General features: G+C 39.7%; 1 protein-coding gene and 1 long non-coding RNA gene across 2 annotated transcripts in view; both read right to left on the reverse strand.

Annotated features, from left to right (window-relative positions):
- The window catches only part of LOC119912223, a 359,916-nt gene extending 347,712 nt beyond the window's left edge, over positions 1 to 12,204 (reverse strand). The window contains exons 1-3 of the mRNA XM_038731318.1: positions 12,134 to 12,204; positions 11,621 to 11,842; positions 8,797 to 8,896 (exon numbers count right to left, since the gene is read on the reverse strand). Of these exons, the coding sequence (XP_038587246.1) occupies positions 8,797 to 8,896; positions 11,621 to 11,672 (152 nt within the window). The 5' untranslated portion in view covers positions 11,673 to 11,842; positions 12,134 to 12,204. The remainder of the gene's footprint in view (positions 1 to 8,796; positions 8,897 to 11,620; positions 11,843 to 12,133) is intronic.
- Positions 12,205 to 12,216: 12 nt separating this feature from the next.
- Positions 12,217 to 14,323, reverse strand: LOC119912235. Its single transcript, XR_005446101.1, has 3 exons — positions 14,131 to 14,323; positions 13,937 to 13,979; positions 12,217 to 12,302 (listed from the first exon to the last, which is right to left on the reverse strand). It is a non-coding gene; the product is annotated as an uncharacterized LOC119912235 (long non-coding RNA).
- Between the last annotated feature and the right edge of the window lie 2,961 nt (positions 14,324 to 17,284).

A 17,284-nucleotide genomic window follows, 5' to 3' on the forward strand; every position in this document is an offset into this window, starting at 1 on the left:
AATACAACAACAAGACACTACTTACACAGTAAAAGTACAGCAATAAAACATTATAATATACAGTATACGATATATAGTGATATTAAAATTGCCAGGAATGATAACAGACTTAACTCAAAGGAAATGCCAAAGAACAGAGATGTGTTTTTAACAGTGATTTAAAACGTTGGTGAGTTGGGGCGGTTCTGATATGGACTGGCAGGTTGTTCCACAGGTTAGGGGCAGCTACATTAAAGGCTCGATCGCCTCTGGTTTTAAGTCTGCTTCTGGGTCCATCCAGGAGGAGGAGATTGGCGGATCTCAGCACTCTAGCTGGAGTATGAAGAAGCTCCGTTAAGTATAATGGAGCCAATCCATTAAGGCATTTAAAAGTTCAAAGTAAGATTTTAAAATCAATCCTGTAATGAACAGGAAGCCAGTGGAGGGAGCGCAACACAGGTGTGATGTGGTCCCTCTTCTTCTTTCCTGTCAGTAGGCAGGCAGCAGTATTTTGGACTAATTGTAGGCGCTGAATAGATGACTTGTCTAAGCCCACATATAAGGGGTTGCAATAGTCAAGGCGGGAAGTTATAAGGCATTTATCACCCTCTCTATACCTTTAGGAGGGAGATAGACCTTTACTTTGGCTATACTGTAGTTCTCAACTGGAAAAAGCAGGATCTAACAGTGGTGGATATCTGTTTATCAAATTTAAACGCACTGTCCAATACAACACCAAGACTCCTCACAGTTGAGCGGTTATTTGAACTCAAAGGGCCGAGAGAATCTACATCAAGCAGTTCAGGGTGTTCAAACACTATGATCTCTGTCTTGTCTACGTTTAGGTTGAGGAAATTTAGGTTCATCCACGTTTTGATGTCCTTCATAAGCCGGGGCTGCAGTGAGCCCTTTGCTTTTACATTCAAAATCATAGGCTATATAACTTCACCTGATAGGCCTTCATCTAGTTTTGCGGGGATGCTCTGCCATGTGATTTCCCTCTGTTGATGTCCTATTTAATAAACAATCATAGGTTCTGGAAACTCTCAAACAATGAGGATCAGTCTCTCTTCGAATAATTTGTGCTGCACTTCACATACAAAAAGTTCAAGACAACAGTTTCACAGGAACACAGCCGCTTGCCGGTACACCTTGTGCTCGACCACTTCACCTCTCTGTAACAGGGACACTTGCTACTGAACATAGACTGTTTATGCTGCTCCCTGGTAAAAGAAAAATGTTTCTGCTGATACCTGTTCAGAAAAAAACCCAAGAAAACTGGACTCTGATGGTAACTTGTTTTAACAAGCTAGATAAAAGGTAATGCCCTGGCAGTGGCAAATACCTTTGGTTTTATATTTGATTTGATTACATTAATGTTTAAGTTGAGATTTACAAGAAATATTGGTAACACTTTTCTATGAAGGTCATTGCTATAATGACTTATGCTTATATTTATAACACGATATAATGCGTCCATAAGACATTATAACAATTGTTATAATCACTTACGTAATTTTTTGCTTTAAGTGACACACATTTTGGGCAGGAAAACAACTTTTAATTGTTTCTTCTTCTTTATGAACTGAATGAATCTGTATGAATTTTGAACATTTTGCAGTTTAGCACAAAAACACAACATAATTACATCAAGGAAACTCCTTCTCCGGGTGGTGAAAAATCGCTCAAGAGAAGACCTGTTGCCAACATGATGTAAGAAGAGGCTCAGATGTTGTCACATATGAATGGCGAGCCTATGGACAGGCTCTAAAAGATGCAGTGGACAACTGGAGACGACCGCTTCACTAAACTTATTAATGGACATTTGAAAGTAATTCAATGGGAATACTGTTTGTGCACTAGGGACGAGAATCTCTTAGCACCTCACGACTATTTGATTACAAATCAGAGGGCGGTGATCCATTTTGATGCATCTTTTTCTATGTGAGTTCTGGATAATTACTAAGCATTTAATTTGCACATTAAAATCCTAAAGAAACGTCTCCTCAATTGCTTAAAAGAACTAATTTACATCCCTGATTTACTTTACTAGCCTCAGCTCCTACCAGTGTCCTTCCTTTAACTATCAGTTCTCAGACTCCTCTGAAAACTGAAATATAACTTAACTATCAGGATATAAGTTACTGTATGTGAACTAGACACCAGTTAAGCTTGAACCTGATGTTCTCATTCCTCGACAAGTTAGGTAGTAATGACACACAACTAATTAACATTACTCCGTGTAGCATGTCTACTTATGATTTTAATAAACTTATGAGGATTAATACAAATTATGAATTTTAATATTCAGAGAATATTAATTCATACAGATCTCATTTCGCGGGGCACCGCCAGAGATTTAATTCACCCAGAGTCACTCAGACTATTGGACATCACTGATCACAGAATGCCTTGTTTTGCCGGTCGTCAGCCTGCCTTGGCCTTTTGCACGGGTCCCCACGCTATCTGCCCGATTCCTGGCTTTCTGCTAGGGAATTTTCCGGGGGTTCTCCGTGTCTGAATTTAGAAAAACACTCCAGTGGCGACCGTCCTCGGTCTGGCAGTGAGGATATCCTTTGGGTTACTGCTGGCAAGGCGGGCCCATGTGGCTGGGTCCGGGCTTCGGTGGGAGCAGTGTAAGTTAAGACGAATAAAGCTTAAAAACGCGGTCGTTCTTGAATTAAACTGGTGTAACTTAACGGTCTGATAACTTTTAACAAACAAAAGAAAAGAAAAGAAAAAGTAAGGTGCTGGAAAACGAGGGAAAGCTGAGGTCGCGGCGCTTTGTGTGTGTGGCTTGAAACGAACAAAGAGCCTTCGCTGTGCCGGGTCGAACTTCTTAGGGCGTTGCCGGGAGAGGGAGCACGCTGGGCGCGTGCCGAAGTGCAGGTGAAGAGGGTAAGAGGACAAGAGAACAAGCGAACGCGTATGTGTCGCTGCTTTTGTTTGTTGAGGTGTGGTTTCCAGAGAGCAGTCCTTTGTTCCCCTGAGGGCATGTTTCCGGTTTCCTGAGAGACTGTCTTTTTAACTTTTAATATGTCTATTCAAAAATCTATTTGCGCATATTGTAATCAAATATCTTCCCACAATCAAACCTTAATTGTCAAACGGTTATACCGTTCTTAGTTTTAAGCATTTGATAAAAAGGAAAACAATTGTCAGTAATTAACCTTAAGGTTAGCATTTCATAGGAATCACATCAGATGAGAGGAACTTAACTAGCTTCCTGGATAATATTGGTTACCTGTTCTTACTTAGAGAATATAAGCAAGATACACGAATGGCAAACAGGTAAATACAGAGTGACATTTATACATTAAAACGGCATTTCAGAACAATGGCATGTAATACTTATTTTGTCCACTTGGAAGAGCTCTGGTTACATGAAGAGTAGATATTCAACTTTGATTATTCTTTAAACAACCCTTCGCTCAGGAGCTGGGGAATTTAGAGATTTAACATTAAATTTGAGCCTGAAAATTAATCGAGTAGTATAGGATGACATTTCTTTATCATCATTTCTAAAGGAATTGTCAGAAAGTGTTGGGAACAAAGCATTGGTTACAACATAAAATGAGGAAATGTCAGGGATTAAAACACTGCAAAATTAACTTGTTTAGATTCTTTTCAACAACAAAAGGGTAATATAACTACTAATCTAAGAGGCAAACACCACTACTAACTTAGCAAGGATTATTATTTAAACAGAACAAAACACAGTTTATAATGAAACATTTGTTGGCTCAAGAAGGCAGGGGTTGTTCGTGTCCCTCTATCGCATTCCTGGCTTATCACATTTGCACTAAAAGAAGAGAAGGGAGTGGTGTTTTATGGCTCAGCCATTCTGTGAGAAAAGGAATCAGGAGGGAGGTATTTTTGATGTCCGGAGGTGACCAGTGGAGGGAGAGGGGTTGGACAGCCCCTTTGCTGTCCTGCTAAGTGTCTCCAGTGACACCTTTACGGCGAGAGGGGTTCACTAAGGCTCTTTGAATACACAATCCTTAAGCGACGCATGTCTGATTGAGTCTCTGCAGATCCTTACCAAACCCCAGGCGATGTCTCTAGTTTTTGCATGTCAAAAGGCCAACTCCCCCCCCCCCCCCCCCTTTTTTGGCATTATCTGACCTCACCTCCCTTTTGAGGTGAGAGGCTGGTTGGTCCACTACATCAGTTTAGCTACATGGCAGCCAAAAAATGTGCTTTACGGGGGACACATTAGCTAGAACCAACCGCCTTCACGTTTTCAGCAGTTGCGGAGAGAAGGGTCCAGCTGCAGCCCACAGACAAACCAGACAAACGTGACGGAAGTTGAACTTCCATATATGGTTTGTCCCACAAGCCACCGTACACAAAACGTAATGACGTTTATCTCGACCGTTTGTCCCACGCAGAGCTGTTAAAAAAAATCAGTGTACATTATGCGTTAATATTTACTTAATACTATAATTATAATATTATTATAGTATATTAATACTGTAATATTTATTTATAATAGCGTAATGACAATAATAAAGCAATGTTTCAATTCATACTGTTGTTGTATATTTTAAGTTTCACAAACCAAGAATATTCTGTACATCACCAGGCAGATGAATCTTGATGTAGGTTAAAACTTTACAACATTACTAAGAATTTAATGACAGAAGCGTTACGAACATTGATACTCGTTCAGCAGTTGCGACACAACAGACACAATTTTCGTCAGACTGCCGATATTCGATCTACACAGTTGATTTCTCGCCTCATAACTCAGAAGTCTATTTAAAGTTGTGTTGTTGGCCTCTAAAGAATAAAACGGTTAACATTAGGATCTATACTGTACGTGAGCCGAGATTAACCGTTATACATCATCACGTTTTGTGTGCGGTGTCTTCTGGGACAAACCATATGGAAGTTCAACTTCCGTCAACTTCCATCAGGTCTGCGGGCTGCAGCTGGATATACTTCGTTGCGGAAACAACATACTTAAGACAGTCTGTGACCTACACTGCACAGGTTCTGCCAGACTGACAACTTACTAAGTAACTTCCTCTGCTAACTTTCACCGTCACGTTCTGCTGCTCACCTCTCTCATTCATAATCAATTCAGAATCTTCCACGTCTGCATCGCTATACTGATTGATAATGATGGCGGAACTTTCAGAACTGCGGAAGTGCAGCGCCCGGACAGTCGGAGGTGTGCACATAACAGAGACCCGTGATCTCTGCTACTGGTCTGAGACCAGCGTTGCCCCTGTATTCGACGCATTCCGCCGCTGCCGGACCTTTATATACAGTCTATGTGCCGGAAGAATGATCACGCTACTAAAATTTCACACGCACATCATTGTGACCGCGACACTTGATTTTCACCGGCACACCGTGCAGCAACACTCATCGCTGTTTTGGCTTCCTGTGTGTGCAAAGCCAGTATGTGTGCAGAACGGGGACAACGTGATGGTGAAAGGAAAATATTTAATTTTCTTAGTAAGTTGTCAATCTGGCAGAACATGTGCAGTGAAGGTCACAGTGTGTCCCTCAAGTCTGTATCTTATCTGCCCTGTAAAGCACTTTCTTCTATTTTTTGGCTGCAATGTAACGTTAGCTAAATTTGTAATTACTCATTGCTACCTAACTTGTCGAGGAATGAGAACATCAGTTTCAAGCTAAACTGGTGTCCAGTTCACATACTGTACATCCTGATATTTGAATTATATTTCAGTTTACAGAGGAGTCTGACAACTGATAGTTAAAGGAAGGACACTGGTAGGAGCTGAGGCTAGTAAAGTAAATCAGGGATGTAAACTAGTCCTTTTAAGCAATTGAGGAGACGTTTCTTTAGGATTTTAATGTGCAAATTAAATGCTTAGTAATTATCCAGAACTCACATAGAAAAAAGATGCATCAAAATGGATCACCGCCCTCTGATTTGTAATCAAATAGTCGTGAGGTGCTAAGAGATTCTCATCCCTACTGCACAAACAGTATTCCCATTCAATTACTTTTAAATAATTTGATACATTTTGTGAAGCGGTCGTCTCCAATTGTCCACTGCAAGAGAGAGAGAGCGAACGATGTCGCGTGTCGCTCTTTTGTTGTCTGGGGTGTGGTTCCCCCAGGGGGCGTTTCCGGTTTCCCGAGGGACTGCCTTTCTAAACTTTAATGTCTAAAAGAAAAGAAAATCTACTTGCGCGTATTATAATCAAATATTTTCCGATGATGGTATGTAATACTTATTTCGTCCACTTGGGGGAGGTTACATGAGGAAAGCTTCAATTAATCCAAAACAATCTTTCCTTGGGAACTGGGGAATTTAGAAACACAGAGAAAGGTCAGTTGCCACGGTTACATGTGTGTGTGTGTGTGGGGGGGGGGGGGGCAGTTTAGGATTTCCTGCCCCATCCGAGGAGAGTTCCGATAGGCTGTTTGTAATCTCTGGTTAATTTCCATTTTGTCAGTTTAACAGTCAGGCACCGCGTTATCAGCTTCGGAATCAAAAAGGTGCCAGTTTCACGATCAACTGCTCATGAATAGCACTTAGAGAAAGGAACTTCCATCCCCCTTCCGTTGGGGTCTCTTCAGCAGTCTGTTGCAAGTTGATCTTTAACCCCCCTGCTCCTCTCTGGGAGAGGAAAAGAGGAATTTGGAGTAGCTCCAAATTTATTTACTTTTATTTGTTTAAAGTGTTAATAAAACACGTTACTGCACTTTTGTGTATTTAAATTTAAAAGTGCACAATACACTACTTTAGAATACATTATTCAATTTTGCAAGTAACAATGCGATTAATCGCGATTAAAAATTGTATTCGTTACCCAGCACTAATTCTATTATATTTGGAATTGTCACCTGCCACCTGAATTTTGCCTTTCCCTTTATATTAATAAAAATTATTAGAACCCACAAGTTCCCCTGTAACAGCCTCGAGAAAATTTACCTACAGTAAACACAGCACATCACAAGTCATAGGACAGACAGCCTCGGTTTATATTATTATTATCATCATTTCAGCTGACCGCCATATGCTCTATACAGTATATCAGTTCTGCCCATAATTTGACTTAAGAGATTAAAGTGATGAAAGAATTGGGCCTTAGAGATAACTGAGGAAACGCACACTTGATTTTTACAGCATGACCTTGAGATCAGAGATTGTTAACCCTGGAACTTCAAAATCTCCAGAGTAGGTGACTTTGTGACTGAGCTAGTGGTGAGAGGCTGCTTCCACACACCTTCTCACAAGTTTAGGTAGTGACGTCACATGCTCCACATCCGGATATTTTTTTCAGTTTAAACTTAAAACGCTTACAACAGTCAAAATGTTGAGAAAATTCTGAAAAAACTCACACATCATTCTACTGATTTTGGGTGTGTTGTCAATTACTTTGGTAAAATCTGATCCAACACTGAGCAAAAAAGAAAATGTTGTGCAATTGTACAAGTTATAGCAAGACACTGAATATCACTGCAGACTCACCATTTGACCAATTGAAACAATTGATATTGGCCAGTGAAACACTTGATACGGGGAAGTGTTAAACCAGAAGATCAATGGAGCAAAGATGCAGAGGAATTCGGAGATTAAAATGCAACCCGTTCTCATCTCAGGCATCATACACGCTTTGACAAAACCATGGCTATTGTACGCAAAACGGCGATTTTGCGCTGCAGTTTGCTTTAGTGTTGCAACACAAAGGAGGCTAACCCTACCTGCTAGCACATCGGCCATGAGGTGTGAACGTAGCCTTGATTATAGTGTGGCTTAGCAGCAGGTTAGTCTCCTGGAAGGTATGCATTGTGGCTGACTTTGTTAACTTTTGTGAACTCCTTTTTTTGTTGTTTTTTACAGTTTTTATTACAGGTATTTTACACCTGTCGCCCAGACCCTGTGGACTGCAGGAACTGCTTAAATGCGAGAGTTCACCGCAGGGATGGCATTGGAAGTTGATACCCTGAGGTAGAAAGATGCTACCTAGTAGTTCTGCAATGCAGTTTCCCCTTTACTGCATGTGATGGTGCGTCTGTTAGAGCTGTGTGCACACGTTCAACTCTGCCTATTGTGTGGTTTTGTTTAATGTGTGTAATTTACTGTGTTTAGGTGGCGGTGCACCAGTGTATCACCTGTTAGCCCTTAGGTATTGCATGTCTGGCATATGTAGATGCTCAGGTGTGTCAACAGTTTTGCTTTTATCCTTTGGCATCCATGGCACCGTTGGCATAAACATCTTGTCCTGTTTAGTATTACTTGAGTCTTGTATAATGAATAGAAGTGCCCAAAATCTGATTTTTAATATTGATGTTTAATCAATCACCCTTTCAGTGGAAACTCTGTACCATGTCTCTGTACTTGGGGAACCTATGGCAACAATTAGCTGTTTGGGGATTTGAACCCCTCACCACTTGCTTCGGTTACAATTATATGTGATTATTTACCGATGAGGTTGGTAAACATCTCAAAATCAGTGCAACATAATCACCTTACAATTAAGGTATCCTATTGGTGCTATTTTTCTGTCAATCCTGCTTGTAATCATCACAATGATCATCATACTACGTGGCTTAGCCCCAAGGGCCTTACACTTGAAAATGTTTTACTTAGAAGCAAAGCAATTAAAAAATAATAACAACAAATGAACAAACACAGAAGGGGAAGGATTCAAACGACAAAAAGAATCAAATAAAACTATTTGACAGATTTTTCAATCCATGTGGAATTTAATCAAGTGTGAGAATACTGAATAAGCTGGATTTCATCACAGAACAGATAGTAGTTGTTAAGTAGTTGGTTCAGTACTGAACTATTGTATGTGTTGGAGTCTTCATCAGTGCACACTGTACCTGGCTAGATCGACGTAATTCTCCCTGCAGTATCTCTGAGCTTCGGTCCAATTCAAAGTTCTGTTGACCTTTACAAAAGAGGATGTGCCATTTACTGAACCTGGAAATATATTGATGAAGAGATGTTATTAAAACTGTGAAGATGGACTTGTAAACAATACTGACTTTGCTACAATGTATGCAATGTAACACCTCTAACATACACATCCTGTGCTCTTCTTCTTTGATCTCATTACAATTCTCTTGTATTGATTGCACTACTCATATGCTCTTACTTCTTTCCACAGGTATTTACCCCATTGATGTTTAATGTGCTAATAGCTCTTGCCAGAGATGAGTTAAGGTGCGTGACATCACTAGAGAGTGATGCTCATCCAGAGCAGCCATTGGAAACCACAATCTTATCTAACTGACTCACTGACTTGACCACAATTTTAACTCTTCATGCATCATTTTACGCCAGAAATGTAGACAATCTTGTTCTGGTTCCTCACATGGGCTTTCTAAATCCATCGGACTTTTCATCGGACATCGGAGATTTGGCTCTGTGCCCTTCTCAAGGACAAGAGTGACCGGCAATTCCTCCACTGCCAGCCATTATAAATTCTCATTGAAATTTCTTGTCAGCTGCAGAATGTACCAATTTTTAACTAGCTGAAAAGATCACTTTTTTAACTTTATCCATACAACGAAATACCAGCTAGTTCAGAAATGCATTCTGCTGCTTTGGACTTCATTATACTGAGACGTACAGACACACATTAATACACTGACAAACACATTACACACATACACACAGAGCAAGGTCAGAGGAGGAGAAAAGGAGAAAAGAAGGTTTTATTATTTCTGTCAGTCTGGCAGCAGAGAGAATAAAGAAAAATCTGTTACACTCTGTCATTGATGTTACACAGATAGTAACAGCCTTGACAAGTCATTTTTATCAATTTTTTCTTTAAGTCGTTGGTTTTACCACAGTTTTAATTCTTTGTGCATCATCTTAAACCTGAAATGTAGTAAATCTTGTTCTGGTCCTCACATGGGCTTATTCACTTAATTTCCCGCCCCGCCCACTTTTTATGTTTCGCTCTTCCGCATTTTGTCATCTGACTTCCACTAAACTGACATGAAAAATCCAGTAGCTAGTTTGTTAGTTAGAACATTATATGTTGCTCGCTATACTTCAAAATCAAAATCAAAATGTCGAAATTAAATTGGGAGAATGGAGAAAACCACATACGATCGGATTGTCTCATGTCCCATCCATTGTCATTGTTAAAATGAGTAGCTGATAAGAAAACGTGGCCAGAGGTAACGTATGGGGATGTATTTAACTAATTCATCCTGTCAGAAGGAGTTGTAATTGTGTGTTAACCTGATTTCTGGATTGTTTGAAAATCCTTATTTTAGTCTTTGCTGTATTTATTGTCAGGGCCCAGGTCTGATAGAATCTCTGCAGGAGGTTAAGGTGCTTTCTAATACATGAATATACACAAATACAAACACACAAACTGGTTTTATCTTCTTTGGTGGGATTTTTACTGACAGTACTGCTACAGCTACTGTCTGTCTATCTGTCTGTCCGTCTCCCTCTCTGTTCCTGTCTCTCTATGTTCCTGTCTGTCTCTCTCTGTCTGTTTGTCTCTGTCTGACTGCCTGTATCTCCGTCTGTGTGTCTGTCTCCCCTTCAACTTCATTTCTACTGCTCCTGAAACCATTTCAGAAGAGAAACAGTTTCAATACCAACTCAAACTCAGTATGGACCTAATTCCTTCCAAAATAAGGCTTCAAACAGTCTGCAGGCAGTAACTGTAGGCTATCTTATAAATAAATAAATTGTCAGTCATGAAGCTGACGCTTTTATTCAAAGTCACTCACATTTGCTATATGTGTCAGAGGTTGCAACAAGGGGTTAAGTGTCTTTCTCAGGGACACATTGGCAAATGTGTTGCAATGGGAATTAAACCCAGGTCTCCCACACCAAAGGCATATGTCTTCTCCACTGCACCATCCTCTCCTTCTAAACAGGGATGTAAGGATCTAATTTCTTCCAAATTAAAGCCCAGACAGTTACTGCATCTTAACAGGAAAGATAAGGTGAGACTGATTTTACAAAATAAAAGACCCTTATGGTTACTATATGTTTACAGGAAAGTAGGGATGGACCTATTCTTTGAAAATAAAGCCCGACCATCCAGTAAGGAGAAACACGTTCTTGCCTAGATGTATCCCTGCAGGGTCTACACAAACAACACACAACTTTTCATTGCAGGTTGTGACACATAGCTTCTTAAGAAAAGATACTTAATTTCAGCTGTTGTAAATTTTCCACAGTATTTTGCAAGTTCAGTTCAGCTTTCAGCATTGTTATACTCCATATTGTTTTCTTATTAATATACTTTCCTGATAGTAAAACAAGAGGCGTTCAGCTTTTCAGTGCATTTTGGCTTCTTTCAGCATTTGATTTTGCAGTGTTATGTAATTTCAGTTTAGCTTTCAGCATTATTACACTTTCTGATTTTTTTTTTGTTATAGTTTTCTGACACAGTGTTCTGAAAATTAATTTCAGCTTCAGCATTTACACGCACTTTCCGTAGGAAATGCAATTTTCTAGTTATTGCTGCTCTCACTAGTATCCATTGTCACCCATATATCTCCTACTGTTGTTCCTCAAATGTAAGTCACTTTAGACAAAAGCATCTGACAAATGAGTAAATGTAAATGAAAGAAATTACATCCAAATATTGAAGAACTTGATTCAGTGGATAAAATATTGCTCATGTCACCTTGATACAAGAGGTGAGATGTTTTTAAATAAGGAACTCACCATTGTAGCACACAAAGCGTAATTGGTAGGTGCAATAGTAGGATTGCCACATCCCAGTGTAATAGTACTGACTGCGAAGCACCACACAGTTCTGTTGTCCATAAGGATTGTAGGGATATCCAGGAGCCCAGTTTCTAAACTCTGTCTCTCCTTTACCATAGAAGCTGCTGTTACTCAGAGACCATCTCCAGTTGTCATCATAGAGGCCTATCCAAGCCTTGCCTGTACAAACAGATGTTCATTATACAACAGCTGTAATTAAAATAGTTGCTGAATTGACCTAAAATGTGAATAATTTTACTAAACATCCCTTAAATGATGTGTCTCCTCTATTTTTCATTGTTGCTCTTTCAGATTCCACAGTACAATATTTTATTATTTTATCTAATATTTAGTAACCTCATCAAAAACTTGGTTGTTGCCTGGCTGTGTGTGTATAGGATTATATATATATTATGCTTATGTTACATACATACACATACACAGTAAATGACTCCAATATTGAGAACTTGCCTGTGTAGCTTGGTGTGGTCCTGAGTACAGCACTGACATCAGTTGTGTTTTCTATGGTGGCCAGGTCAGTGTAGACTGTCTGCAAAGCTCTGAGCTTCAGTCCAGTTCAGTGGTGTACTCTCAAAGTAGTACTGACGAGTTTGGGCAGAGGCAACATTGACCAGTGCTCCTAAAACAAAGCAAAATCAGTTTTTAATTACTTTTATTTTTATAAAGCATGAAGACTCTTTTACAGTGAACACGAAGAGGCACTATACACCGGGTGGGTTCAGCTGTACTGTGTTGAGTTTTACAATACATTTTCCTAATTTTTCAATGCTTGCATGACTACAAAGCATGGAAACAATTAAAAATCCTCTGAAATTGAACCAAAAAGCCAAGCCAAATTTAATGTTTTGTGGCTTAAAGAGGTCATTTTATGCTTTTTGGCTTTTCCCCTCTCCTTTATTGAGTTATATACCTTTTTGTGCATGTAATAGGTTCACAAAGTGAAAAAGCCCAAAGTTAGTTCCCATCTCCCACAGAAAACTCTGCTCTGAACTGCCTGAAAACAGCTCGTTTGTGGTCTAGCCTTTTCTTCCGCTTTTTTGTGATGACACACGAAAATCACGCGTCATAATGCTCGCCTAGCAACTAGTCAGACACGCTCTCAAAAACACAGGTGGAAAAACACACTGAGCTGCGGCACACAGTGACAAGATGTCTTTTCCAAACACTAGCAACCCTCCAGGCACTCAATGGTCATAAAATTGTTACTGTTATGTAGAGACAGAGCTCAGTTAAAACTTTATGAATGAAAGATACATTTGTTACAAATTAATAACTCACCACTCTGAAACTCTTGCTCCAGTCCATTTTGTTAAGTGGTCAGAGGAACATATACAGCTGAACCGAAGCCGTGTTTACTACTACTAATTTGCTTCTGATTGGCTAGTAGTCCTACTAGATACTACATACTGTGCATGTGCAACTCCCAACAAAGATCTTTTAGAAGTGAGATGCTTCACTCCATAGCTAAAATGGAGCGTTCAACACATTGGGTGAAAAGAGGAGCTGCAGCAATGTGCAGTATGGCAAAAATATGGTGTTTTTTGAAAATTAAATCATGTAAACCTGTTCTGGTACAACCTCTAAATAAAATCATGAACCTGAAAATGAGCATAATATGACCACTTTAAAACTTTGTCTATCAGTTTGAGTCAGATTAAGTTTCAGCCTACCTCAGATTATGCGTTTACTGACAATAAAAATTAAAACCTACTCAACTATTAACAATTTTTTAAAAATTTTTAATAATAATTTTCTTATACATTGTACTGTTTATCTCAGTTTGTTGCAAAATTACTTACTGCATATGCACAACTGAGTGAGGTATGCTTAATAACCTACAATATGCTGATTCTATCATAATAAAGAACAATGACTCAATCCCAGAGGAGAGGGACCCTAATTGAATTAATTCTGCCCTTATAACTCTCTGAGCCTGACATTGATTAGATAATGCTGCCTTTGTTTAGACATGAGCATCTGCAGAATCATGTATTCATATATTTAATTAAAATAGCATTGCTTGCTCTGACCAATATTACTTATCAAAGTGTTTACCCTGGATTTTCCCCTTAATTCGAAAGATCATTGTTGTTGATTGGCCATCTTGTGGGATGGATGGGGGCAAAAAAGAGGAATCTTTTGGATTATCAGAAACTGGCTTGTCTGCTGTCCACCTTGACAGTAAGCCAGATACATCAGAGCTTGTTATCTAGCACAGACAAACAGCAGAAAAATCAAAAATGAGGCACCAACCTGTGAGCACAATGATGATCACCCCATAATCCATGAGTTAGACCTTTGAAAAAAACACATTTGAAAACAAACATGTTAATCAATTCTCACTAAGATCTGTAAATCAACTCCACTTGAGGTTATATGTGAATATGTTGTCAGTATTAGCAAGAACCTTCCCTGCAGAATAAGGTATGGTTATTGATTCTACTTACCAGTGTCTCTTTAACCTCCTTCTGCTTAAAAATACAAGATGTCAGACGCCTCTGACTGTCAGTTACACTGTGCTTGTACAGAAGCTCAGTACTTGTTTGATGTTTATCGGTTGTCTTATTAAATACTGAAGAAAAGGGTGTGTTTAAGATTCAGTGCAGAAAAACAGGCTGTTGTACAACAATGACAACTATGCAGCTGGAGTCAGGAAGTAAAAGCTAAACCTGACAGTCATTATATTCTTCTTATGCATTGATGGGCAGGTTTGCAGATCTGGTCAACCCTGACCTGTGCTGTGTGCGTCTCCTCCTTTGTCTCATGTTACATAACACACAGCAGTGTCTTTTGTCATTTACAAAAAATGTATATAATACAAAAACATTTTTATTCTGTTGTATTGTTACATAATTTGATTATTTTAAAGTTATTACATCATGAATTTCCTTCTTAACTCAACCCAAGTTGCTTTAGTGGAGCAAGCAGGGGGGGTGCGGGAAGGGGATTTGGAGTTTGTGACCTCCCAGGGCCCACCTTGGACCCAGTCTGCATAACATGAACATGAACATGAACATGAACATGAACATGCATTTTTTCACACACCATCCCTACATTCATCATACTGCCCTGACAGTGCTGAAAGCATTCTGCCTTGGGTTGGGCATGGGGGCTTGCTCTGGATCCGGGGTCCTGGGGCCTCGGGCCTTGAGCTTCTGCTCATATCAGAGAGGGGTGGCGTGTCCTTGGGCCTGGGGTCGGTTGTGTCATCTCCTCTCAGGGGCCCTCTTCGGCAGGAGTGTTGTCAACTGCTAGTAGTCTTATTTTTTAGGTTTTTCAGCATAAATAACAAGTTATATATTTTAAACATGTGTTATCATTTTGCCTCTCATTGCTGTGATGTGTTGTTTATTTATGTTGCTTGACTTTTTATACTTTCCAATGTTGCATTGCTCGTCAAGGGTCACAGTATTGACTCATATCTACATATACACAGTAAAAATATTGTAATTGAGGCAAACCATGTGAAACTTTCATGTAGAAAAAGCATGGGAGATTAACAACCCAGAATTATCATGGAGAGAAACATCAAAATCACCATCTAAACTCCTCATTAAGCTACATTCTTTTCAGTACAGCTTTATTCACCTGTTGCTGTCTTTTTGTAAAGAAATGTACTATAGCAGGTTATGTCCAAAAATGAAAAACAAAACAAAAATCTTCCTGTTACGAATGGGTGGCGCTATGACGTAGATGTTTTCAGGACGGGACCGTAATCAATCATGTAAAGTTTGGTACAGATGTGAGCATGTACAGTGAAGTTATAATAGCTTTGATGGCTAACCGTCAATCTTTGACACCGTGTTGCGGACACACCCATCGCTGAAAACCCACAGATAGTGCAGCTTTTCATTGTCAGTGCCTTTAGAATGCACAGTAGAAAAAGCAAGTTAATCGCATTAATTCTGTGGGGGAGTAGGTTAAAGTATGCACCCTGTGAACGTGAAAAATGGGTTAAAATTGCACTTCCTGTTGAGTTTAGGGTATGGGTTCTTGTTTATGTTGCCTATATACAGGCTAGGCTGTACATGAGCAAAGAGCTACAATGCAATAACAGTAATTAGCCTAATGTGATGAAATCGATCCGTGCATCACACCAATTCAGCTTCTATTATCGTCACAAAACGAGTGCACTCAACGTAAGTCAAATTATTAGGCTGTGATATCAACCAGGCTGTGTTTCATGTTATAATAATAAACCCATGTAGTCTACACGTCACTCCAACTGCAGAGTCCTGTGATGACAGTTTTAATTGGGGCTATATGAGATAAATGTTACAGTGTGATTTCTTACAGGGACTGATGATGAAACGCTCACCTCATCAAGCTGAGAGCTGAAATGATCTCCTAATTACAGGCAAAAGGCGCACCCCCCCAAAAAGCAACTGTATTTCTGGGTAGTGCATGAAAGTTGCCTACAGTAATCTGCGGCCGTTTTCAACAGATGCTATAATGTTTATTGGATTTTTCTATGTGTTATAATGTTATCAGACATGTTTCTGGATGGTGAAGATATGATCTGTCGCCTTTAGTGCCAAAAGCTGCTCTGCTGCTCTGACAGAGATCACAGGTCTAACAGTGGACAGATGATGCAGCTGTGCAACAGGTCATATTTAATTGACGTTGCTTTAAAATGACGGCTCCGAGGAAAGGACATCTGATTTCGTTAAGCACCTATTTTATCGACTCCTCTCTCCCCGCTTCTCCTCCTCGACTCGACTAAGGGGACAACTCTGATGCCACATACATTTGCATTCTTTTATCAGCCCAGGAAGAGCTTTTGAGTGTATGCTAATACTCTAGATGTGATCTGCCATTTGTTTCCTTGTCAACCATTTGTCTCAACTTGTACTGCAGTGTATATAAGGAAAGGGAGAATCAATTTCGGGAGAGAAACCGTGCTTTCTCTCCGTGGCCGCGTTACATAAAGAATGATTCATCACATCTATTTGACTCCGTATTCTTCGGGAAGGACACATTTTCCTTGACAAACCCACACAGACACGGGGAGAACACAAACTCCACACAGAAAGGCCCGGAAACACCAAGGTTCAAACACACGACCTTCTTGCTGAAAGGCGACAGTGCTAACCACTGCACCACAAATTTGGGTAATGAGAAAGGTTATAAACGTGAAATTACAAGACAGAGGAAACTCTCCACAGAGCAGAGAATTCAACTTTTAGCTTCTGAAATCATTTAAACTATCTGCTGGAGCTCAGGTTTGATCCGGAGGACAGCTGCTTTACTCCAGCTTCACTGTATGAACCTGAACTATGTGACACCTTGTGTATGTTTAGAAGAACACAGAACATGAATTAACATCAGATCGGACCGATTCAGTCAGCGTGTCCAGAGTAACACACCCCTAAAATAACAACAAACAGTGAAACACTGCATCATTGACTTTAGACCTGTTATTTTGTTTTTTTTGTCAATGGCAAAATTTCTTTCTGCTGCCTCAAGATCGCAATGCGCCACAAATTTGCCCGGCCACACCCCATTTTAAGGCCAACACTCCTATGTGTGTACACAGGTTTGGGAAGTAACCAATTACATATAATGGCGTTACATAATCAGGATACAAAAATAAAGTAACGG

Source organism: Micropterus salmoides, unplaced genomic scaffold, assembly GCF_014851395.1.
Source record: "Micropterus salmoides isolate LMB-PRFRI ecotype aquatic unplaced genomic scaffold, ASM1485139v1 Ms_hic_scaffold_2, whole genome shotgun sequence".
NCBI classification, from domain to species: Eukaryota; Metazoa; Chordata; class Actinopteri; order Centrarchiformes; family Centrarchidae; genus Micropterus; species Micropterus salmoides.